General features: G+C 34.9%; 1 protein-coding gene across 1 annotated transcript in view; it reads right to left on the reverse strand.

The window, feature by feature from the left end:
• Positions 1–25,928, reverse strand: part of BBS7 (Bardet-Biedl syndrome 7) — a 51,078-nt gene that overhangs the window by 21,048 nt on the left and 4,102 nt on the right. The window contains exons 3-13 of the mRNA XM_047718347.1: positions 22,152–22,214; positions 20,402–20,577; positions 17,669–17,855; positions 15,348–15,420; positions 14,825–14,941; positions 13,104–13,234; positions 11,392–11,476; positions 10,358–10,460; positions 8,559–8,751; positions 6,914–6,988; positions 3,687–3,752 (exon numbers count right to left, since the gene is read on the reverse strand). Coding sequence (XP_047574303.1) covers positions 3,687–3,752; positions 6,914–6,988; positions 8,559–8,751; positions 10,358–10,460; positions 11,392–11,476; positions 13,104–13,234; positions 14,825–14,941; positions 15,348–15,420; positions 17,669–17,855; positions 20,402–20,577; positions 22,152–22,214 — 1,269 coding nt within the window. The remainder of the gene's footprint in view (positions 1–3,686; positions 3,753–6,913; positions 6,989–8,558; positions 8,752–10,357; positions 10,461–11,391; positions 11,477–13,103; positions 13,235–14,824; positions 14,942–15,347; positions 15,421–17,668; positions 17,856–20,401; positions 20,578–22,151; positions 22,215–25,928) is intronic.

Raw genomic sequence — 25,928 nt, forward strand, 5'->3', positions numbered from 1 at the left:
GGTCCTGTGATTGAGCCCCCTGTTGGGCTTCCTGCTTCATGGGGAGTCTGCTTCTTCCTCTGTCCCTCCCATCGCTCTGCTCTCTCTCTTTCTCTCAAAATGTTTAAGAAAAAAAAATCTATTGACAGAAAAAATGTTACCAAGAACTTAATTCTTAATTTTCTATGAAAATAGAGAAGTATATACCATCTAATTATTACGTATTTGGATTAGGAAATTCTTTTGAGCTATTTTAACTATACCTGGTTGGATATCCTGAGAATTCAAAACACTTACCAGAAAATAATAATTCATTAAACTGTGAAGAGCTAATCTTAAAGGAGTTGGAAAGCTGTCCAGCTTCTCCCTCCTGGCCTACTTTCCGCTCCTCTCAATTCACATTCATGAGATAGACTGTAGTACTTGTATTACAACAGTAACTTCTCTAACCTAGCTGATATTTTAATTCATAGTTTTCTTAGCATGTTGCAGTTTGCGGGGGGGTGGGGTGGTGGCATGGCAGCGAATCAATGTTTTACCTCAATGGGGAACATAAATAAAAGTTTAAAGCAAGGTTTTTTGCAAATGTTACACTGCAAATATTGCTCTAAATGAAAAGAGGAAAGATAAAAAGATAAAAAATGAAAATACAGACAAGAAATAAAAAATACATCTGATACAGCTATATTTCAGGGTTTCTTTTTAAAAGGTAAGTCTACACTGACACGTAATTTTTTCCACTATAAAAAAACATATTGCTTTCTTTGAATATAACAATTCATAATCATTATTAAAAATATAAATAAAGAAAAATTAGGATGAACATATAAGTCACCCAAAATCCTGCCACCCAGAGATGATCATTATTGCTATTTTGTAGTCATGCCTTCATACATTCCTCTATGCAGATGTACAAAAAACCAAAGTATAATATCATATGAATAAATTCTATTTATATTATAGACATCTTTGTTTTTATTTCTAATAATCACTTTTTTTCCCTTTGCTTTTCCTAATCTCATCACATCCCACCCATGCTCTCCCCCTACTGCATAATCTATCAGACCAGACAGGTGTGTTTCTTTTCATACCTTTCTTACATATATAAGGATTTTATCCACATTTTGTTTTTCATGGAATTCACTCCATGTTAACAGGAATAGATCAGTGAATTTTTTATTGCAGCTGTGCTATATTCCATGGAAAATATAAACAACTATTTATTCAACCATTCAATTATTAAATATTCACTCTGGTTCCACTTTTCTGCTTCTACAAACAATGCCGCAGTTAATTAAGTACATATCTGTGTGTATAATACTGTAATTTTATTGCTATAAAATAGGTTCCTCCAAATGGGACTATTGCCTATTTTTCCAGAATGGCTATAACAATTTTTATTTTCTTCAGCTATGATTGAGAGTGTCCTTTTTCTCAACCCTGCCATCTGGTGATGTTGCTTTTTAAAGTTTTTTGCCAATCTGCTAGATCCAGAAAATGGTTTTTGTTTATTTTCATTTGAATTTCCCTAACAATAAGGTAGAACATTTTCTTTTAATATTTCTTAGCTATTTTGACTCCTTGTATGAACTGTCTATCCATCTTCTTTGCCTACTTTCCTTACTGGGTAGTCTTTTTTGTTGATTAATAAAGTTATAGGCAATCTTTGTATTTTTTTTGATATTTACCCATTACCTAGAAGACAACTAAATTTCATTTTTAAAAATAATTAGGCACTTAACTCATCTGAATTTATTTTTTATAAATGGTATTAAGTTAAGAATCTACTTAATTTTCTTTCAGATAGATGCCAATTGTGTCAACACCAATTTTTAAATAGAAAAAGTAATTTAATAGAATTTTTCCCTACATAAAAATGTCATGCAGGGCACCTAGGCTGGTTGAGTGTCTGCCTTCGGCTCAGGTTATGGTCCTGAGGTCCTGGGATTGAGTCCTGCATTGGGCTCCCTGCTCAGCAGGGGGCCTGCTTCTCCCTCTTCCACTCCCCCTGCTTGTGTTCCCTCTCTGGCTGTTTCTTTCTGTCAAATAAATAAATAAAATCTTTAAAAAAAAAAGTCATGCATTAAATTTCCATAAATGTGTAGTGGGCTCTTTCTAGACTATTCTGTTGTACTCCCTATTTAATTAGGCCTTGTAAATACCCTACATTATTTTTATTATAGAGTTTTTTGGTACATTTTACCATATGGCAAGTTAAGTTCCACCTTTTTCTTCTTTTTCTCACATCTATTATTGCATCCAATTTTAAAAAAAGAACACAGCTTTTTAATATTTTTAGGCCTACTTCCCAATTTAATGGCACAGTCTTGTTCAGTGGAAATGTAATTTAAAATGCTTATTAAGTTACATAAAAAATTTATTCCAGTTTTTAATTTTTCTTTCAAAATACACAAAAGAGAACTTATGCAGACTAAAATTGTTTAGAAAAAAACCCTACATTTCACTGGAATTTCCTTCACTAGATGTGAAAAAGTTATTATGTAACAGCATCTCTCTTGAAAAAAAAAAACGGGCTTTGAGTCTGAACATCATCAACACTATGATAAAAGTTGTAGTCCTTAATATTTAATCATAAATAAATCAAAAATAATTTTTTAAAAACCTTACACAAACCAAATAACTAAAATACATTTGTATGCTATAATTTTTAATTATAATTATAATTAAATTATAAAACTATAAATTACAAAATTAAATTAAAATCTCTTTTAATTATAAAAGAGATCATGTTACTAAATTCCTAAAGAAAACATTAAAAGAGTTTCTCTAGAATAGATGGTAATAAATGACATTGGAAATCTGGGTGGTAGGCAAATATAGGTCAAATGCTCAGATACTTCAATAACCAAATTATGGACCATGACTGAATCAAACAAACTGTAGAAACAAGAATCAGTGAAATCTAAATACTGAATATTTGATGATACTAAGGAATTATTAATTTTTAATAATTGTTAATTAACAATAATTTTCAATTATTTTCAATTATTGTTAATCAACAATAATTTATTTTCATTAGGTGTGATAACAGTATTGTGGGTTTTTTTTAATTTTTTTTTTTTTTAAGATTTTATTTATTCATTTGACAGACAGAGATCACAAGTAGGCAGAGAGGCAGGCAGAGAGAGAGGGAGAAGCAGGCTCCCCGCTGAGCAGAGAGCCCGATGCGGGGCTTGATCCCAGGACCTTGAGATCACGACCTAAGCCGAAGGCAGTGGCTTAACCCACTGAGCCACCCAGGCGCCCCTGTGGTTATATTTTAACAAATAGTTCTCATCTTTTGGACATATGTACTGAAATATTTACAAATGAGATTATGAAATATCTTGTATTTGCTTCAAAATAATTTAGAATGGACCGTGACAGTATAAACAAGAATGCCATGAGTTGATGACTGTTGAGGCTTAAGTTATTACCTTTATATATGTTTGAAACTTTTCCATAATAGAGAATTAGAAAAAAAAAATTCCACTCAGAGGAAATTCAGGATGGGTAATTTTAGAGAAGCCAACAGCAGATATAATGGTTGGAGCTGAGTTAAAACCTAAATGGTCATCCAAAAGTCATTACTCCAAAATGACTCATTTCAGGGAGAAAATGATACAAAGAAACGATATCATAGTAAGGTATAGCAAAGGGAAGAAAAGTTCAAGCTTTCAATTAAAGGTAATTTCAAACGTTTTTACCTTGAGTTCCAGCCTTGTGGTATTTGCCTGGCACCGATAAGTAGCGAGAAGAAAGTTGTCATTTGACTGGGAAGAATTCAAAGTTGAGGAAGAAGGATGAATTCACGTTTTTAATAATAAAAACATCAATAATAATAATGATTACCATTTACTAAGCACAATATCCTTTGGGTGACACTGAGATAAGTGCTATGTTTATTCTTGCAAACAACCCTATGTGAAGTTTTACTAAGTAAGTTTTAACAGACACAGAAACTGCAGCATTGCAGGTTAATAAAATTTCCCAAAAGCTAGTAAGTAATGAAATTAGAATACAAATTCATATCTTTTAAGACTCTAAAGCTCGGGGCGCCTGGGTGGCTCAGTGGGTTGGGGCCTCTGCCTTTGGCTCAGGTCGTGATCCCAGGGTCCTGGGATTGAGCCCCGCATCGGGCTCTCTGCTCGGAGGGGGGCCTGCTTCCCCCCCACTCTCTCTGTTTGCCTCTCTGCCTGCTTGTGATCTGTCTGTCAAATAAATAAACAAACAAAAAAAAAAAGACTCTAAAGCTCATGCTCTTTCCATCCTGATCTTCTACAATAACATTTAAATATTAATTGTCCTAAAAATTTAACTGACAGCACACACTTCTAATGTTTATATCAAAAGACAAAAACATCAGTGTTTCGTGCTGTCTTTGACTTTAACAAATACTTATAGAGGACTAAGAAATATCTCCTCTCTGAATTTCCAGCAAATAGCACAGTTCCTGGGATGATACTGTAAACATTCAGTACATGCTTGTTGAAATAAACTTGGAGAGGTTACTTCAAATATTACTTCCTGAACCCAAATATTAAACTACTAAAAATAGAGAAATAGATCTGTGTGCAGGAATTTCAAAAACAAAGCAACATGAAATATTTAGTATTCAATTTTCATGTACTGCTATTTCCCTATTTTTAATAAATAACTGAATTAAAAAGATGATAATATTAAAAAGAAAATTGGAGCATTTTAATTTCAAATCACTTAAATTTAGTAAACACAGAGTATCAGTCCACCTAAAAATAAATATGCTTTCATATGAGTAAAAAAAAATGTTACATACTCAAGTATTTATGGCTAAGATGATAAAGATTAAAATATATGAAAGTTCTGGGATTAGGTTTGGGATGGGAGAGAGAGAACAGCATAAAACAAGATTGGTCATTTGTTGAAGTTAAATGATGAGTACATGGAGGTTATTACACTACTGTCTCTACTTCTGTATATACTTGAACCTCCATAACAAGGTTTTTTTTTAAAGCCATCATTATAGAAAATGGGTTTTAAATTAGTATAAAATACTCATTTTGAAGGATCCTGCAGTATGATAATAAAAATAGGTTAATCTTTTACAGCAACTAGGAAATTAAAATTTTAAGATCAAGATCTTTTTTTAAAAGATTTTCTTTATTTGAGAGGGAGAGAGAAAGAGAGAGAGAGCACAGAGGAGGAGTGAGAGGGAGAAGCAGGCTCATTGCTCAGCACGGAGCCCGATGTGGGGCTTGATCCCAGGACCTGAGATCATAACCTGAGCTGAAGGCAGACGCCCAACCGATTGAGCCACCCAGGCGCCCTAAGATCAACTTGATTTTTTAAATGAAAATAAAAATGTAGGCCTCGATCTCTTACGTTTTATTCTTAAACAGGGATGACAAATATGGTACATATTATATAATACAACTTAAAAAATCTCTTATCGGGCGCCTGGGTGGCTCAGTGGGTTAAGCCGCTGCCTTCGGCTCAGGTCATGATCTCAGGGTCCTGGGATCGAGTCCCGCATCGGGCTCTCTGCTCAGCAGGGAGCCTGCTTCAGAGAGCCTGCTTCCCTCTCTCTCTCTCTCTCTGCCTGCCTCTCTGTCTACTTGTGATCTCTCTCTGTCAAATAAATAAATAAAATCTTTAAAAAAAAAAAAAAAAATCTCTTATCAAAAAATTTTTCTGTAAAATTATATTAAAAACTATTCCCTAATATAGCTATCAGCTTTGTTCTGCATCTACTCTTTTTATTCCTCCCTTTTTTGTGTGTATAACTACATGTCAACTCCAGTCACCACCTCCTGCTCAGGTTTGCCTTCTTCAATACAACTACTCCAGACATTTTCTTTACCCTAACTTCTCTTTAGGAGCCACACTTTGATCTAAGAATGCTAATCAGCTAGTACTAAGCAAAAAGAAGTGACAGAGTAAGCATATCCAAAAACTCCGACACAATCTCATCCAAGGTACTTTGCACATGGTAAGTACTCAACAAATGTCTACTCCATAAAGGTTAAGCAAGATTCAACAAGCCCAGAAAAGGTGAAAAAGAATAGGGAGAAGGAACAGACCATGTTCAAATGTAGGATGTGTGAAACTATACAGCATTTTCAAGAAATTTTAAGAACTTCAGTTTGGCAGAAATAATATGCATGGGAGGGAAGGTAGCAGCTGGTAAGAGATAAGCTAGAGATATAATCAAGAGCTGAATCATAGAAAGTTGTTATGCCACAGTGAGAAATCTAGACTTACGTGTCACAGGAAATAAGGAATTTTTAAAAGGTTTTGAGAGAAGAAATGACCCAGATGCTTATACTTTATGAAGACCTCTCTGGTGGCAGTGTACAGCAGAGCCTAGAGGTGAGAGGCAATACTGGAGGCAGAAAAACTGGTAGATGAGTAGTTTAAGCAAACATGATAAGGGCCTAGAAAGTTAACAGAAGTGGAAATGAAAGGGCTCCTGGGGGTTCATTCTGTTGAGAGTCTGCCTTTGGCTCAGGTCATGATCTCGAGGTCTTGGGATGGCGTCCTGCATTGTTGGGCTCTCTGCTCAGCAAGGAGTCTGCTTTCCCTCTATCCCTCCCCTTGCTTGTGCTCTCTCTCTCTCTCTCATAAAATCTTAAATGAAAGTAAAAATAAAATTAAGAAATTAAAAAAGAAGTAGAAATGAAGCAGAGTAGAGATATAAGAGCCAAGGAGATAGAACTGGCAGAAACTAGTGACTGACTGGATTTAACAGATGAGAGAAAGGAAGGAATCTAGGACAACACCCCAGTTTTCTGGATTATCTGAAAACAGGGAAAAAGAGCAGAAGCAGATTTTGAGGGAAAGGTTATGAAAAAGACTGAAGAAGAAACATCAAACCCTATCAGCATTTACAGACTTGATTCAAAATGGCATAATAGAAATGAAAGTATCTGAAAAATTCTTTATAGTTTTCACTCACCTCAGAATCACAGCTGCTAAAGCTGACAACAGCAGAATTTTTATCCACATCAAGTAAGTCTATTGGAACATCGCTCTACAGTCAATATTTAAAAAAAAAAACAAAAACAAAAAACAAAATGGTTCAGATGGAAAACTAAAAATTTTCACAAAACATTTTCTCTTAAAGATTTTATTTGAGAAAGAGAGAGAGAGCACGCACGTGCACAAGAGTGGGGTGAGGGGCAGAGGGAGAAGCAAGTTCCCTGCTGAGCAAGGAGGCAGATGTGGAACTCAATCCGAGGACCCTGGGATCATGACCTGAGCTGAAGGCAGATGCCTAACTACCGAACCATCCAGGTGCCCAACAAAACATTTTCTCTAAGGGTTCTCTTTAGTTCTAGTTCATGGTCATCTTTAAATTTGAGCAAATGAATTTTCTTAATTTATATTTGATAATATGTATTTCTAGAAAATAAATATAATAAAGAATAAACATATCACAATGACTTTTTTTTTTTCTAATTTTATCAGAGATCACAGACTATCATCTCTCACCACCCCCCTTAAAGGATAATCTTCCTAATATGGCCATTCTCATTATATCAGATCATTTTTATCAAATTTATTTTCAACTGTTTTTGATCTCCTCTGGAGAGGCAGTTTCTAGGACAGAGCTATTGCACTCTGTTCTATGTAAATGATGCTCTTCTAGAGTTGTTTAATGCAGCTCTTAAGCTAGCATTACTTAAGACAGATATCAGACTTTACTTTTTAATTAATAATCTGATCTCTCCTCCACATCTTTTTAAACCTTCTTCCTCATCTTTATTCTTTTCTCATTATCTGACAGGTTTTCCATCTTTCACTTGTTTTCCATTCATCCTATTATCATCTTTTTCTACTCCCTGAATATCATATAATTTAAAGAAAAACTAATTAAATATATTGTTGGAGTTGTGTATTATTATCCCTAAATTTCACCCTTTGTCATTATCAACTTTGTCTCCTGACCTACCTAGAAACTGGTAGCTAATGAGCAAGCTGTACTGTAAACTACCATTTTAGAAACTGGAGCTTAAAAAAAGATTCTAATAATGGCATTAAATACTGCAGTATTCTGTCAAATCTCTTAAAATTCTCTTAAAGGTCAACCAAAGAACAAAACCTTCAACATTCCTTCTCATGTTTCCTGAAACTTAAGTCCATCAGTCTTTTGTTTAATACTTAACAGGATAAATAAAAAATAAAGATGTAACTTAGGTAATCTAGAGCAATTGATTAGCTAATTGAAGATTAAGATAAGCCTTTAAAATTATCTAAACTAAATGCAATATTTAAAAGATAAACACTTAAAGGGGCACCTGGGTGGCTCAGTTGGTTAAGCGTCTGCTTTCCACTCAGGGCATGATCCCCTCAGTCCTGGGATGGAGCCCAGAGTCGGGATCCCTGCTCAGTAGGGAATCTGCTTCTCCCTCTCCCTCTGCCTGCCCCTCCTCCCATTCATGCTCTCTCTCTCTCTCTCAAATCTTAAAAAAAATTTTTTTAAAAAGATAAATACTTAAAATTACTGTCTAAAAAGTAAGTGTCCAGTAATAATTAGTGCATATGACTGGTCTGCAAAATAGATCCAATCACAAAACAAGTAAATTAGACATTTTGCTTACCTGTATTAAGACATTATCTATCGCTGTCTGTACCTCTAAGATGAGACTGTAGCTGGCATCATCTTTATTTAATGTAAACTTATCATTTACACTAAATGAAGGTACTGCTGATTTTGCTGTGCTTGATTGAGAAGATTGTTGATACTTCTCTCTTTCCTGTAGTACCTTATACTGCAGATGTTCCAGCTCACTCCTAGAGGAAAATATATACAACTCTGTCACCTAGAAGTATATACATTTGCAGTCCTTAGAATGATTACAAGAATTTGAGACTAACTTCTGCAAAATGGATTTTTATTGATGAACTAGAATTATGACACTAATAGGAACAAAATTTTGTTTCTATGACTGACCAAAAAGAATTCCACATTATTTATCTCTAATCTAAAAATCAAAACTCATAGTTGTAAGTATCAAAGCAGGCTGCAAATAATTCTAACACACAAATCTAGTCACAGTTACATATAATACTAATCAGAAGAGAAACTGATTGTACTGGGGCTGAGAAACATTTAATTCGAAGAAACAAAATGTGTAAAACCAGTAAATATGTACCTTTCAATCAGAATTAGGTGACACAGACAAAAGGAGGCTGCAGAGTATTCACATTTTGGGGACCACAGGATGATCATGAGCCAGGGGTACAGCTGAAGTTCTATCAACTGTTGAAGAGGATTTTGCTTAGATTGAACTGTTTAGGCATTGCTTCATTGCTTAGAGTCACCTCAGTTAAAGGGAAAAGCCATACGCAAATGAAGCAAATAGTAACTGAGGAACACATGAGGTTTAACCAGCCCCAGCTTAGGGGGAAAAGTCTGGGAAGAGGTTGGAGGAGATTTGTGCAATAAACAAAGGAAAGGACTCATTCGTCCAAGAAGTATTTACTGAATGCTTCATATGTACCTGTGTTGCAGCTGCTGAATGAACAAACAGACATAAGTTTCTCAACTCATATTCACTGGCATCAGGAGGGACAGACTGGGTTATAAATGTACGGAATTATACTGAGGATATGAGATAGTAGACATTAACTCTACTTGGTTCCTATCTTGGTTGAAAGAGCTTGCTCTCCAGGTGGCTTTGCTATAAACTGGCTTATGGTATAAACTTGTGTGGCTTTAGTGAATTAGTACTTGTAGCATTTTGCTGCCTTAAAAACCTGTGTAGCCCTCAAATGCCACCAAAAAAAGATTGGCCATCACTGACCCAAGAGGTTGGCAAGGGTTGAAGTAGGGAGAACAGTCATTAAAAGTTTTAGCAACTCCCACTTCTTTGTTATAGGAAGGAATTTTACTTGAGTCCGATGTCCCTTTTCATAGGACTTGGCAAACTGAAAAGAACATAGAAGCAATCCTTGCATCTAAAGGAATCAATATTACTCATTTCCAGTAAGAAAACTGATAAGCCAAAGTTACAGATTCAGAAGAGTCCATACGAGCAGTAAATATTACTATTAATGAGGAATACAGCAGTCTGTGATGGTTTCTTTCTAATGCCTGTGAAGAATACCAAATACTACAACTATCTATAACTAAACAAGTGAAAAAATACACTTTTTGATCTAAGAAAAAGTCAATATAGAATAAAGTGTATAAAAGTATATTTCTAACTTTGAAATACTAATTAGCACTTACTGCTAATTTTCTCAAACTGATAAGCTTTTCTTTAAGAAGGTGACAAATGAATTAAAGGGTATACTTCCTTCCAATAAAATATTCTGCTTCTATCAGTAATAAGAAAAAACTACACACTTCATGAAATGAGAAAAAAAAAAAGCAAACAAAAAAATCCAAAATTACCTTAAAGAAGAAATTTTATTCTGCATCTCCTGATTAATTTTCAGTTCTTCTCCTGGTCCACTTTCTTTATGTATAGGCTCTGTGGTCAAACCCGTAACCCAGCCTGTAGAGATGAAATTACAATCATGGACCATTAAGTGCTGCTAGTATTAAAAGAAACCCTAAGTATACATGCCCCTTTGTCCACCAACAGCAACCTCATTTAGTCCTAGGACTTATTCTCCTTCAAAAAACAAAACAAAACAAAAACCAAAGAAATCAAGCTGGAAAATATTCAAACCATACTGAAATTACATAAGCATTTTGTGATACTGTTATTTTGCCTGAAACACTATAATACTATAACTAAGGAAATCTTTCACTTCTTATAGTTTTAGTTTTCAAGTCTGGAACAAGTCAACACATTCTAGCAAATACTTGATGAATTAAAACAGTCTCTCAAAAATCATTTTCATGGAAAGTAAAAAAAATTTCTGACATTGGCTATTTTGAGAATGCAAAAATTACCAACTCAAAAGCAAGGAAATTTTTATAAGAAATGTAAGCAATAACAAAACAAACTAAATTCCAGTCAGTATTTCTTTTTAAATCAAATAATATCATTTAATTTTCTTTTTTATTCTTATTATTTTTATTTCTTTTCAGTGTTCCAGAATTCATTATTTATGCACCACACTCATTTCTCCATGCTATATGTGCCCTCCATAATACCCACCACAAGGTTCACCTACCTCCCACCCCTCCCCAAACCCTCAGTTTGTTTCTCAGAGTCCACAGTCTCTCATGGTTTGTTTCCCCTTCTAATTTCCCCCAACTCACTACTAGAGCATGCTAAGTATCCTAACAGTATTATTCAAATATTAACTGTTTTATAAATCAATACACCCACTCCTTCCCTCATTTTTTAATCAATAAAGGTTTAATGATATAGGTAAGGTTCACTAATAGCACTTTTTTAAAAAAGTAATCAAAACTAATTTATGCAATTTAAGTTTTTTCTCATTTGATTCTTTACTTATTACTATTTACCATACCTGAATATGTGGATACCACAATTTCATCATAGCCATCTTTCCCTATACAACCACCCTGGATAGATGTGACACTTTCAGACAACATCTAAAATAAATGTAAGATCAAGCACTTAATTAGTAACTAAAAAGTTCACATATTAAAATAAGCCATAAAACCTACTTTCCCATTTCCAGACATTCAACATATGCTTATTGAATACTTAGCATGTGGAAACAATGAAACTGGAAGGCAAAAATCCTGCACAAATGGCAGAAAATCCCAGTGCTTTTAAATTTGGGGAGAGAAGATTGAAAATGACTCATATATTTGTGTGCTGCACTTAGCCTCATCAGTCACCCAATAAGCACGATCATTTATTTATATAAAGAAGTTTTTTGCTTTTTGTCTTTAAAGATTTATTTTAGAGAAAGAGAGAGAAAGACAGAGGTGACAAGTTATTAATAAAACTAACATTATAGTCAAGTATATACAAAGTAAAGAACGAAAAAAAAATGTATACACCAAATCAGAATAGGGAAAAAAAAAACGAAAACCTTGGAGCATAATCAGGTGTCCTCTTTTCCATCTGTACTTTATAGAAGCACATGAGCATGGGGTAGGAAGGGCAGAGTGAAAGGAGAGAGAAACTTAAGTAGACTTTCCCCTGAGCCCAGAGCCCGGGGTGGGGCTCAATTCTATAACCCTGAGATCATGACCAGAGAGGAAACCAAGAGTTGGACTCTCAACCAACTGTGCCACTCAGGCACCCCAAGAAAGCAGTTTTTTTTTTTTTTTTAAACTACATAAGCAAAACTCCCAATATATTTAGTCTATTATCTGAATTCCATATACCATCTCCCAAATAGTTCTTTTAACGAATAAAGAAGATGATAGCCTATATGATACCTTTAGAGAATTTTTATCCCCATATTATCTATGTAATATACTTTCTCTATACATCAAACATCTGTATTTGCTGATCTGCAGTTAAAGCTGAGAGGTAGCACCAGTAGAGAAATTAGACAAAGAAAAGTTAATTGATACTGAATTGTGGGTTTTTTTTTTGTTTTTTTTTTTTGTTTTCAAAACAGCCTCAATGAATCCTGCCAGAGGCAGGATGGGAAACCATGGAATAGAGAACACCACTTCACAAAAATGAAAGATTCCGTTTACAACAGAATGACTCTCCATGTAATTCTGTACCTTGGGCTAAACAAGCTAAACTACATTTAAAATTTGTGAACCAGAATTACTCTTAACTAGTAATTCTTCTTATATAGTAAACTTTTGGGAGGCCAGAAGTGAAATTGCAACTTTTCTCTCTGCTTAAAGATATTTTGATATTGTCTTAACAACATGAGTTTATCCTAAAATATTATTTTGAGACAACACAGTCTTGTTTATGTTACCCAAACATATAAATGTTACTCCTGTAATCTAGTATACATTATAGAAACTAAGGCAAAATATTTAATACTTCAAATATACAATGCTTAGAAACCAAAGAAGCAATAATTCATTATTCAGCTAGAAGTAATTCATTATTCATTATTCAATAGTCTATTATTCAAACACAAGAGTGGTCTAGAGATTTTGATAACATCAAAGGTGCAATATTCTAAGCCAAACACAAGATTTTAATATATTTGATTTAAAAAAACCCAAATCATCATTGTCATCTCTATAATTTTTGATGAGTAAGCATATATAGTCTTTTTTTAAATGAACTGACCTGATCAAATCGTAGAACAGGCTCATTTGCATTGTCAAAACTGTACACTTCCACCATTCCATCATCTCTCCCAACAAGTAAGTCTTTAACCCCATCACCCACAATGTCAAAGCTGTCAACACACAAAATCCCTTCAAAAAAGATGACAGAGGTGACAAGTTATTAATAAAACTAACATTATAGTCAAGTATATACAAAGTAAAGAACGAAAAAAAATGTGTACACCAAATCAGAATAGGGAAAAAAACAACAAAAACCTTGGAGCATAATCAGGTGTCCTCTTTTCCATCTGTATTCATCCATTTCCAAGACTTTAAATATAATCTAAATAGAAATGGTTCATAAGTTTATATCCCCAGCTCTGGCTATCCCCAGAGCTCCAGACTCATATATCCAAATCTCTATTCAGCATTTTCTTTGAGACATACATTTGCATCTCTAACTTTCCATGCCCCAGTAAAAACTCTTCATTCCCCTTTATCAGACCCCCTCAATGCTCCTTCCCCAATCTCTCATCTCAATAAGGTATTACCCAGTTCCTCAGGCCAAAATTCTAGGCTACGTCTCTTCCTCTCTTTTTCTCACTGCCCAGATCAAATCTCTTAGCAAATCTTACCAGTCCAATCTTCAAAACACATACTGAAATTGTCTCCTTTCCAACTACCATTAGCTTAGCCCAGGCCACTTATATCTCTAGCCTAGAGTACAATAAATTAGAACAACCAAAACAATGACTTCCTAATGGATCGCCACACTTCCAATTTTGACCTGCTTCCCCCCAAATGGGGGGGGGGAGGTTTGTTTTGTTTTGGTAGATCATGTCATACTCCTTACAATTCTCCAAAGGCGTCTCACTGCACTTAGATTAAAATCCAGATCCTTTTCCAAGGCCCACAAGGACCTACATGATTTGGATCTATGCTAATTCCCTGACTTCTTTTCTTGCCATGCTAATGCATGGTCTTCCCTCTGCTCCTCAGATGAATCAAGTGTACGTCTCCTCAAGTCCTGACTTTTTCCTTCTTCTAAAGCACAATTTTCCCCCAAGTTTTTACACTACTAACTCCTTTTCTTATCAATCAGATCTCAGCTCAAATTTTGTCTTCTATAAGATGTCTTCCATTACCACCCAGTCTAAATATAGTCTTTCTCCTTTCTCCCATCACTAATACATCACCCTCTGACATTTCTTTCAGGTGACTAAATTAAGCTATCTCACTTATTTGCTTGTTTATTCTCTGTCTCTCCTAACAAGTATTTGTTGAAGGAATAAATGAATATATGAATAGAATTACTACATCTATAATTAGCCATCTCACTACCTTCTAAGTCAGATATAAATTCCCTCAGAAAGGTAAAAATTCTTTAGAAAACAGAAATATTCCCTGACCCATTGGACTTTTTCCTTGCCTCCTATCAAATACTCTCAAATTCAAATTAATTTTCTACACCAAACAGTGAATAATGGATTTGAGCAGAGAATGATGTTATGGATGGACATTAGCCCATAAAACCCTGTCTATCCTAAATTACTATTAGCATTTCTTAATTAATAATTATGCCAAAGTATGACAGACCTGCTAAATAAACAAATAGTAAGGTGGCTCTGTGATATGTTAAGTCTACTATGTACTATGAATAAATAAAATAGGATGAACTATATAATTTAGGATATTTAATAATCACTGAAATTTCAGAACTAAACTACATCAAACACATACCTCCCCGCTTTTTCTCATTTCGAATTTCCCACTTGTGTACTGGTTTGGAGGTGGTGATCTGAATAAGCCCAAGTTTTCCATCTGATGTTCCAAACAAAAGGTCTTCTCCAGAGTCACCTAGGTATAATTAAAGTCAACATGTTATATTTATCCCATGACTCATAATATCTCTTTAAAACTGCATTTTTTTTTCAGATACACTGACTTTCACATGAAAATCTCATTTAAAAAATATAAAAAGAACACTTACTTTGGGAGGCTGGTTATATAGTCATAGAATTTTACACATCAAAGAGATAAAACCCTTCCTCATCATCTAATTTTAAGATGAGGAAACTAAAAATTAAAGTTCACTAGCTCATTACTGTTAGTTACTGGCAAGTCATCTGAAGACTACTGTCTCAATTCCAGTTCATGTTCTTTCTACAATTTCCCATTTTCACTTAATATATAGTTAAATGATTAAACCTGAAGTATCTAGACTTAATTAACATAATGCACTCCCTTATTTGACTGTGATTACCGCCATTTCCATTGTGTAGTGCTAAAACAGTAGGTGGGCCAGGCACTTCAGTTTCATACATCACATCTGATCCCTGAAGGAGAACAAGTATTTCAGAACTGAAACAGAATGCAAATTTAAAATAATACAGGTGCTCATAGATAACATCAGTAGTCCTATAAAGAACTCTAGAATAAAACTGCTGGAGAAAGTTATGCTGTGATTATTAACTTGCCTTTGTTAGTAATTTTGTCTATGTTAACTCATTTTAAAATACATTAAAAATGTAAAGATCAAGAAGAAATATACAAGATAGTCTACACTTCAAATACTTTTCATTTTAAATACTTCGCCCAAAAACTTGACTGACGCTGGTAAATTTTCCTATCTAAGGTTTCCAGGAACAAGATGTTTCTTTTTTCCAGTTTAACTTAGAGCACATTCAAACATTTAAACAAACCCAACGTTACTTCTTAAGGAGAATGTTAGCTTTTTTTTTGGATATTTCCAAAACCTACTCTAGTAAGAGGACAAATGACCTGTTACTTAGATAAGAAAACAAAACATGTCCACTTATTTGTCCTTTTAAAAATTTTGCCATTTGGAACATTTTCACTTAGTACACAGTATTTGTGAAGCTGTTAAAGAATGAGGTAGAAGTACTTATACTCACATGGAAAAAATATGATTAAATCATTCAACAAAAACCCCCACAAAATTATAGTAAATATGGGATAACATTTTTCTTAAAATATTATATATAGAACATATAAAAGTCATATGCCTTATCTTTTATTTTAAAATTACATTTGAAACTTCATAGGCGTCAAGTGTATAAACACAAAAAAATACACAAAAAAAACTTTAAAAAGGGCTACCTCTGGGGCAATGGATTGCTTACAAATGGGGAGTCAAAGGAGAGTAGGAATATGTGAAGGGTAGAGCAAAGGCTTCAAGTTTTAACTTCCCACAAATCCTTAGTCATTTTTGTATTTTTACAATAAGATCATGGATCTCTTCTTGTTAAACAAAGCAGAATCCTCGAATCAGCCAGACTAATTTCTAATTGAATACTAGCCAGATTCTTTTAAAACCTTATTCAAACAACTCATATTTGGAAGCACAGGCTATGGAAGAAATTAATCATTCATGCCCCTAGAATGAACCTTGTACATAAACTTTTTTTCCCATAGAAAAAAAAAATAAAACCTCATAGAACGAATGGATTTTTCCTTCTATAAAAAGACTGATGTCGGGGCGCCTGGGTGGCTCAGTGGGTTAAGCCGCTGCCTTCGGCTCAGGTCATGATCCCAGGTCCTGGGTTCGAGCCCTACATCGGGCTTTCTGCTCAGCAGGGAGCCTGCTTCCTCCTCTCTCTCTGCCTGCCTCTCTGCTTACTTGTGATTTCTCTCTGTCAAATAAATAAATAAAATCTTTAAAAAAAAAAAAAAAAAAGACTGATGTCAAGAAATGGGACACCTGGCTATGAAATTCCAAAGAGTGAGAAAGCCGGTGATGGCGGAGAATAAACGGCCAAATGTTTTGTGCACTATCAGTCTAACTTTCTAACCCAAGCAATCCACCTCTTCTAGGTTAGGTGCATTTAAACTTTGTTTTATGGATTCTGGTGTGTTTATGTATGTGTATCTTATTGAAAGCCACTTTTGAGATGGACATAGTTATAACTCTTATTACTAATAACAATGCCTTATGTAATTGTTTTAACCACTCATAGTTTTTAATATAAATATAAGGACAATAAAATGATTTTTCTGTCATTCATTTACTTATTATTATTATTATTCATTATTAATTATTATTATTTATTCATTTTTATCATTTACTTATCCAACAAATACTGAGTGCTTATTCTGTTTTACATACTGTCATAAATGTGGAGTAAACAAATGACACAACCCTGATCACAACTATCCCTTCTCTGTTAAAACCTAACATCCTCTCTACAACCCAATTTCCTCTGTTAATTTGATTTTTGGGGGAGGGATGAGTAATGGAGGAAGAAAGAAGAAAAAAAAAGCTAGAAGGGGTTCTTTGTAGCAAAGCCATCCCATTCAGACTGAACTAGCTCAGAAATTATGCATGGGAGCAGAAAAGCATCCTTTTCCCATATATGCCTCTCTAAAAACTTGCCAAAGATCTCAGTACATTTGCCTCACCTTAAAAAATATCAGCTTACCAATTAAAAAGCATTTTTTCCAGATATAATTTTACCTAGGACATTTAAAGTGGTAGTAATAACTAAGTTATCTCAAGGACACATTTTTCAGCAATATTCATTTATATAAATTACAAAAAACCATAAAAATGTAAATAACAGAAACCTGTAAAACTCTGAGCACTCTGTCCTGGCAGGCCAATACCGGTGTAATACGAGGTAATCTTTCCACTGGAAGGCAGATGACATCATTAATTTTGTCCCCAGAAAGGTAATAATGCTGGTCTTTGCAATCACAATAATGGTTATAGATGTAACTTGCACTGAGAAAGAGGTCTGAGCCAGATATATGCCTGAGAACAATAAAATTAAAAATATCCATATTTTAAAAAATAAGCATAGGAAACGCCTGAATTCTTTTGTTATGAAAATAAAAGTTTATCTATACTGTTTCTATCATTTTATCACAGACTTAAAGAATAGTTTCCCCCCATTTCCCTCACTTAATTTGTAGCCTTTTGATAGAACACTGATTTTATTTTTTTTTTAATTTTATTTATTTATTTGACATAGGGAGAGAGATCACAAGTAGGCAGATCACAGGCAGAGAGAGGAGGAAGCAGGCAGAGTGGAGCAGAGAGCCTGTGGAGCAGAGAGCCTGATGTGGGACTCGATCCCAGGACCCTGAGATCATGACCTGAGCTGAAGGCAGGGGCTTAACCCACTGAGCCACCCAGGCGCCCCAAACACTGATTTTAAAAAGCTGAAAATCACAATCTTAAGGCCTCAGCCATTTCAAAATTAAGCTTAGAAAAACTGAAAATAAACAATGATAACTGTCTATATCTGAAGACAATGTCAAAAATAACTTTTTCTGAATGTGCCCTGTGTGCCAACCACTGTCCTAACAGATTTATATGTATTAGCTTAATCCTCATAAATCTGTAAACTAGGGACCATTACTATCCCTTTTTACAGAGAACAATAAAATGTTAAGTAACTTGCCTAATGGCACACAACTAGTAGCAGAGTGGATTACAGCTCAAGTAGCTTTTAGCCCTAGAATTAGCTTTCTTACTACTATACTAAATTGTCTAGAAAAGGCTACTGGAAGCAAACCTACTTTAAATGATAAACAGTGGGGGAAAAATGATTTCATTAGAATTTTATCTTGAAAAAAGAAATGAAAAAGTTCAAATTATATTTAACAAAATTTAGGCAATAATCCTAACAATGTTCCAATTCTTATATTAAATCCAGTTTTCAGTGGGGGAGCTGAAACTTTACAAAAATCATATACTAGTGCATTACCTTTCACTTCTAGATTGCTATAACCATGGAATCATAAAGAAGGTAATTTTATTTGAAAGTTTCAACTATTTCTCCACCACTCTAAAGTCTAGTTTAAAAGTTTTGGTACAAAATTATTCCCTACGCGATAATGATCTTCACTGATTTTCTCTTTAATTATCACTTATGTGGCCTCACTTTGTGGCTCTGCACATGATTTTAGTAGTCCTCTTAATATCATTTTTATCAACCTAATGAAATTCTTTTTCAAAATTTTAAGTTTCATCTTGAAATCCATCTGCACTACGCTTGCAATTATATTGCAATTCAACATTTTCCAAAGTATTACTTGTAACCACTACTGTTGACAAGAGTGGGGACAGATGGAAGCATTAAGCAGGGAAGGATGCCTGAGTGGTAACCAACTTTGTAAGTGCTCAGTTTCTTATTGAATATTTTCAAGTTATAACCTTCTTTCCTGTGCACTCTTATAAATCTGGGGATTCAGACAATAAATTTTTAAAATATTGAATAAAGATCCTCTCCATCCCACCTCTTCCATTCCAAAAAAAAAAAAAAAAAAAAAAGGTTTAAGAAACTAGCAAAAGAGACTATTGGCTGGGAAACTCCTGATCTTCCTCAAACCTCTCTACATACCTTTCTGAATGTGAAGTTACGCAAATTATTAATTTATTACTTTGATTTTAGTATTTCATATTTGTCATTATCCATTTCAAAACTATTACATTCTTGTTAACCACTGAACTCACTCCCACTTACCATGGTTTAATTTTTATCTAATCTCACCAGAGCGAAGTTTTCCAGCCTAGACATCAGGACATGTGATGTGCAGTATATAGAATTCTGCAGTACAGCTGTGTACCTCATAGAACTCTGGACCGAATTAGTAGTTTTCAGACCAAGGTCTGCAACTTGGCTGTTGTTGTCAAATGAACTTTTTTTTCTTTCTACCCACTCCTAATAATTCTGATTCTGCAGGTATGAGTAGGACAAGAAATCTACTCTTTTAAGCTTCCAAGGGATTCTTCTAAGTAGTGGTCTGAGGACAATGGATTAGATAAACTTTAATATCCTCTCTAGTTCCTCAAGATTCAAAAAACTTATATTTTACTTGTAAAATCTCACAAATCAGAAAGCCATTAAGAGAGTTTTTTTTTTTTTAATTCAGGGTCTTACTTGATTTACCTGAAATGATAGCCTATTGGTAGTTAGCAACTTTGACTGCCAGGCCTTCAGCAAATGATGCTACCTCACAACCAAAATGACCACAGACAGGAAAGGAACAGAAACCTAACTGTCTCTAGGTTTCTTTTACTTTTTTCTTTTATACCTTGATCATGAATCAACTGGAACCATTTAGTCAAAAAAATGAATGTGTAAATACTATAAGAGTCTTAAAAAGAAAACATTTTGACAGCCAACTGATTTAGTACTGATTCTATGTTAATGAGTTTCTGACTAATAAGGTACCTTTAGTCAATTTTATTTCCCAGGAAACCTAGTAAGATATGATACTTAATCTGATGTTTGTCACCTATCCAAAATATTATAAATGGATTTGTAAAAATAAAAAAAAGGATAAACATACATAGCTTTAATGCTTTCAGTGAGGTTAGTTTCAAAAGAGAGGAACTGTTTTCCTCTCTTTGTGAAGCCTCTGATCTCAGATCCTGCAGCAATAAAAATCTTCTCCTGGGGTGTGTTAAGAACCCCTCCTAGCTCCAATCTTGCAATCTTCTGCCCGGGTAAAGTCTTGAACACTGCCTGCAAAAATCATTGTGGAAAAAATTAAGTACACAAATTTACTGTAAGCATTTTCCTTTACTGAAAAAAAATGCTGTGATTTCAAACACACAAAATATTATAGTTTCACTATAGAAACATCTTAAGATATGAATGTATTCACTTCAGTGAGCCTTCAAGGTTTTTGACTAAATATCTTCTAAATTTGGAATATTTATTACCACACCTATTTCAGCCACATCATTAAAATCTAAACTTCTGCATCTCAAAGTACAGTTCATTAAGCAGGGGCATCAGTATGATTAATCTTATTAAAAATGCAGAATCTCAGGCCCAACCCCTATTCTACTGAATGAGAACCTGCATTTTAATAAGATTCCCTCACTGGCTCCAATGGACATGATTTTGCATTTTAATTATCTTTTTAAAACTAAAGTCTCCTATTTCCTTTATAATTTTTATGAATTTTAGTACTATAAATAAAAGGCTGTAGAATTTACCGAAAACCCAAATGTGTAACTTAATATCTAACTGAATACATTTTTTTAAAGATTTTATTTATTTATTTGACAGACAGAGATCACAAGTAGGCAGAGAGGCAGGCAGAGAGAGAGAGGGGGAAGCAGGCTCCCTGCTGAGCAGAGAGCCTGTTGCAGGGCTTGATCCCAGGACCCTGGGACCATGACCTGAGCCGAAGGCAGAGGCTTTAACCCCCTGAGCCACCCAGGCACCCCTGAATACAACATTTATATCATTAATTTTTCCTTGGTTATTTTCCATTTTATTATTGGCACCAGTTTCTTTCCCTTCCCTCCAGTAACTTTATACAGAGACTAAAGTATCTGGGAGAATATATGAATACTGGAAACATTGGGCTTCTGACAGTTTTTAACTATTCATCTTTTTATAAATTCTTTATAATGTATAATGAATATAAGTCTTCACAGCTCAGACCCATTGCTTATAAACTATGATCTGTGAATATGATGATGTACTAATCACATCCTTGACTAGCTTCCATTAAGTGGCAAAGGTGATTAGATAATCACTTCCATGTTACATAAGACTCCACCATAGCTGGCTGGACAGATTTTCCTGCTGGCCTGAAGAAGTAGGTCACCATGTTAGGAGTGGACCTGTGAGAGGACCACAGGGCTAAGAACTATGGGGACCTCAAGATGATGAGAACAGGCCCTGGTGTACAGACAACAATAGAGTGGGACCTCAGTCCTACAAGAGCAAGAATCTGAATCCTGTCATGTGAGCTTGGAATAGGACCCCAGCCCCAGAAAGGAATAGAGCCTGGCACTGCAGCCATGTGAGACACTGAGCTCAGACTCCTGACCCTCAGAAACTGTGCAATAATAAATGTGTGTTGTTTTAAACCCTGAAGTGTGAAGTAATCTGTTGTATAGCTAGCTAGCAAATGATTCTTGTGTTGCCTCTAGCCTCATACTCCATGTAACTGCTTCCCTCACAACGCATTTTTCACTCCTTTTAGGACAAGTTTAACCTAAGAATATTCAATAAGTAATGTGTTTCTCTTTTAGAAAATCTGTTTTTCTCAAAAATAAAAAAAAAAAAGCTATACATACCACTGCTTCTCCTTTTTTCATGCCAAAGCACATAACTACACCATCATGATCTCCAATAACCACCTACAATAGATTGAAGAGAATCTTAAATTACTATTATTATGCCCTATTAACTTATATGGGGGAAACAGATTCTCAATATATAAATTATGACTTTAAAAAAATTTTTTTTTTTTATTTGACAGACAGAGATCACAGGTAGGCAGAGAGGTAGGCAGAGAGAGGAAGGGAAGCAGGCTCCCTGCTGAGCAGAGAGCCCGATGTGGGACTCGATCCCAGGACCCTGGGATCATGACCTGAGCTGAAGGCAGAGGCTTTAACCCGCTGAGCCACCCAGGCGCCCCTAAATTATGACTTTAAATGTAGAGATCAGAAAATCTAGGAAAGTACCCCCACACAAAATAATACTCCAACAAATTACAAGAAAATAGCAGGAAAGGAGGTATGGAGAGTCATTATGCAAGTAATTGGCCATTTATTTTGTTCCTACAATGTAAACAGAACAAGAGAATAGAGACAGAAATGGCAGGGAGGTCATTTTTTTCTCAATTGGAGCATAAGAACATGTTAAGATTAACTTTCAAAACAGATTATCTTAAAATTAAAGTTGCAATTAAAGATTATCAATTAAAGTTGTGACTGACTTCTTTGATATTTTTAAAACCTTTGTAATAGAAAAATTTTAACATATACAAAAGTAGACATCACTCAGCTTCAACAATTATGAACATGTAACCAATGGATTATATTGACATAAATGCAGAGGGAGATTTCAATACTTCCTTCTCAGGAATTGATAATCAAGCAGACAAAAGGTAAGGATATAGATTAGAAAATAATTACCTTGCTCTAATACATATGCACATATGTATACATGCATGTACATATATGTAGGACATGTTGTGCACACATGCATAAATAGGTAATCATTCATCCTAAGAATTAAATTATAAATGTTTTCAAGTGCACAGAAACATTAGAAAATTTTACCATATATTAAGACATAAATAAGTCTCAAATATCAAAAACTTGATGTTGCAGAGCACATTCTTAGGTCCCTGTTTCTTTTTCTTTTTCTTTATTTTTAAGATTTTATTTATTCATTCATGAGAGACAAAGAAAGAGAGAGGCAGAGAGAGAAGTAGGCTCCCCGCAGAGCAGGGAGTCCAATGTGGGACTTGATCCTAGGACCCCAGGATCACAACCTGAGCTGAAGACAGACACTTAATCAACAGAGCCATCCTGGCACCCAACACCCCTGATTCTTAACTTTGTAGTAGGGGGATCCAAACCCTTTTGTGCATTCGTTGAAAGCTATGGACTGCCTCCCCAGAACAATGAACATTCACAAATAATTATGCACACATTTTTAGGAGATTTATAGATCTTTGGTATTGGCAGATTTCTATTCAGATAAAAAAAATACATAAGAACAGTTAAGGTCAATTTGAGGTTTTGGTTTTTTTTTTTATTTTATTTATTTATTTGACAGAAAAAGAGACAGTGAGAAAGGGAACACAAGCAGGGGGTAGTAGGAAAGGAAGAAGAGGGAGCCCAAAGACAGCCTCAATCTCAGGACCCTGGGATCATGACCTGAGCAGAAGGCAGATGCTTAATGAGTGAGCCACCCAAGCACCCAAGGTTTTGAGTTTTTTAACACTACACTACTCTAATAACTTGTAAAAACAATAATCTACTACAGGGATTCCCAAAGTATGATTCTTAGACTCCTAGGGTCAACAAGAACTTTTTAGGGAATCTGCCAAGTGAAAACTATTTTTATCAGTAAGTCTTTATTTTCCTTTTTCACTAGACTGATATTTACAATGATGGTACAAAAGGAATGGTGGATAAAATTGTTAGCATCTGGCAAGAATCAAAACAATGACAACAAACCACACCAGTGGTTACTGTGATCATCACTTCAAAGTACAGGAAAAAAAATCTAACTTAATATAAGAATGTTCTTGATGAAGCAATAAAAATTATTAATCTTGTTAAATTTTGGTCCTTGAGTCGTCCTTTAAGCGTGAGAAAGTAGAAAATATGCATAAAATTGGGGCGCCTGGGTAGTGGAGTCAATTGAGCATCCGACTCTTGATTTAGGCTCAGGTCATGATCTCAGGGTCCTGAGATCTAGCCCCGAGTTGGGCTTGTGCTCAGTGTGAAGTCTGCTTCAGATTCTTTCTGCAGCCCACTCCCTAAAATGGATGGTTGTGGCGCCTAAGTGGCTCAGCTGGTTGAGCATCTGCCTTTAGCTCAGGTCATGACCTTGGAATCCCAGTATCAAGCCCTGCATTGGGCTCCCTGCTCAGCGGAGTGCCCCTCACCCTGCTCGAATCTGCTTCTCCCTCTGTTCCTTACCCGACTTGTGATTTCTCTCAAATAAATAAAATTTTTAGGAAAAAAAAATGGATGGATCTTTTAAAAAAAATAATAAAATATACATAGAATACTTTTGTGGCAAACCAAAAAGCACTTATAGAATTGTTTCGGTAATAAGCTGAACTACCCAGTTTTTTCACGAAACAATTTTTTTTTTTTAAGATTTATTTTATTTTAGAGACACAGAGAGAGAACCAATGGGGCAGGGGGTAGAGAGAAATAAAGCAGACTCCGTCCTGAGCACTGAGTTGGACATGGGCTCAATCTCATAATCCTGACATCAGATCTGAGCTGAAACGAAGAGTCAGAGCTTAACTGACTGTAACACGTAGGGCCCACAAAACACAACTTTAAGAATGAAAGGACAACTGGCAACTATTAACAATGATTAATAACAAGTTGTTATTAATACTTGGGTATTTGTAGAGATTTTTTTTTTTATAAACTGCAGGAAGTAAGCTTATCATTTTAAAGGAAAATAATTGAGAGTGTTTGTTCCCAATGATAAAATTTGAGCTTTCAAATAAAAATAAGTACCAATAAGACATGTATCTGCCACTGGGAACTGGACAGCTATTCCATATTTGACAACTTTTCTAATGAAATCTGTAGTGATATCAACAAATGTGATTTGTTTGATACTCCATGATAACATTTGGTACAATAACATTTGAACATTCAACCTTTGGGAAATCTGTATAACTCAATGAACTACTAATCTCAAATGACCATTATAAGATGCTATAAAACCATGCATGGGGCGCCTCGGGGGCTCAGTGGGTTAAAGTCTCTGCATTTGGCTCAGGTCATGATCCCAGGGTCCTGGGATGGAGCCCCACATCAGGCTCTCTGCTCAGCAGGGAGCCTGCTTCCCCCCCCCCCCCGCCTACTTATGATCTTGGCCTGTCAAATAAATAAATAAAATCTTTAAAAACAAAAACAAAAACCCATGCATGAGCAAAAGATCCATTCAAAGTATAAATAGTTTTTAATGTACCTAAGTATGAAAAACTAATCAATATGGCTTCATATTCCACATTGCAACTAATATTTAAGAAACTACTATTTGTTGGGGTGCCTGGGTGGCTCAGTGGGTTAAAGCCTCTGCCTTCAGCTCGGGTCATGATCCCAGGGTCCTGGGATCCAGCCCCACATAGGGCTCTCTGCTCAGCGGGGAGACTGCTTCCCTCTCTCTCTGCCTGCCTCTCTGCCTACTTGTGATCTCTGTCTGTCAAATAAATAAATAAAAATCTTAAAAAAAAAAAAAAAGGAAACTACTATTTGTTAAGTATATGTGTCACATCATGTATAAAGAGCCATAATTATCTGGAAAAGCTATTTAAATAACTCTTATTTTCAACTGTGTATCTATGTGAGCTGGATTTTCTTTGT

The sequence above is a fragment of the Lutra lutra genome, chromosome 2 (assembly GCF_902655055.1).
Source record: "Lutra lutra chromosome 2, mLutLut1.2, whole genome shotgun sequence".
Taxonomy (NCBI): domain Eukaryota; kingdom Metazoa; phylum Chordata; class Mammalia; order Carnivora; family Mustelidae; genus Lutra; species Lutra lutra.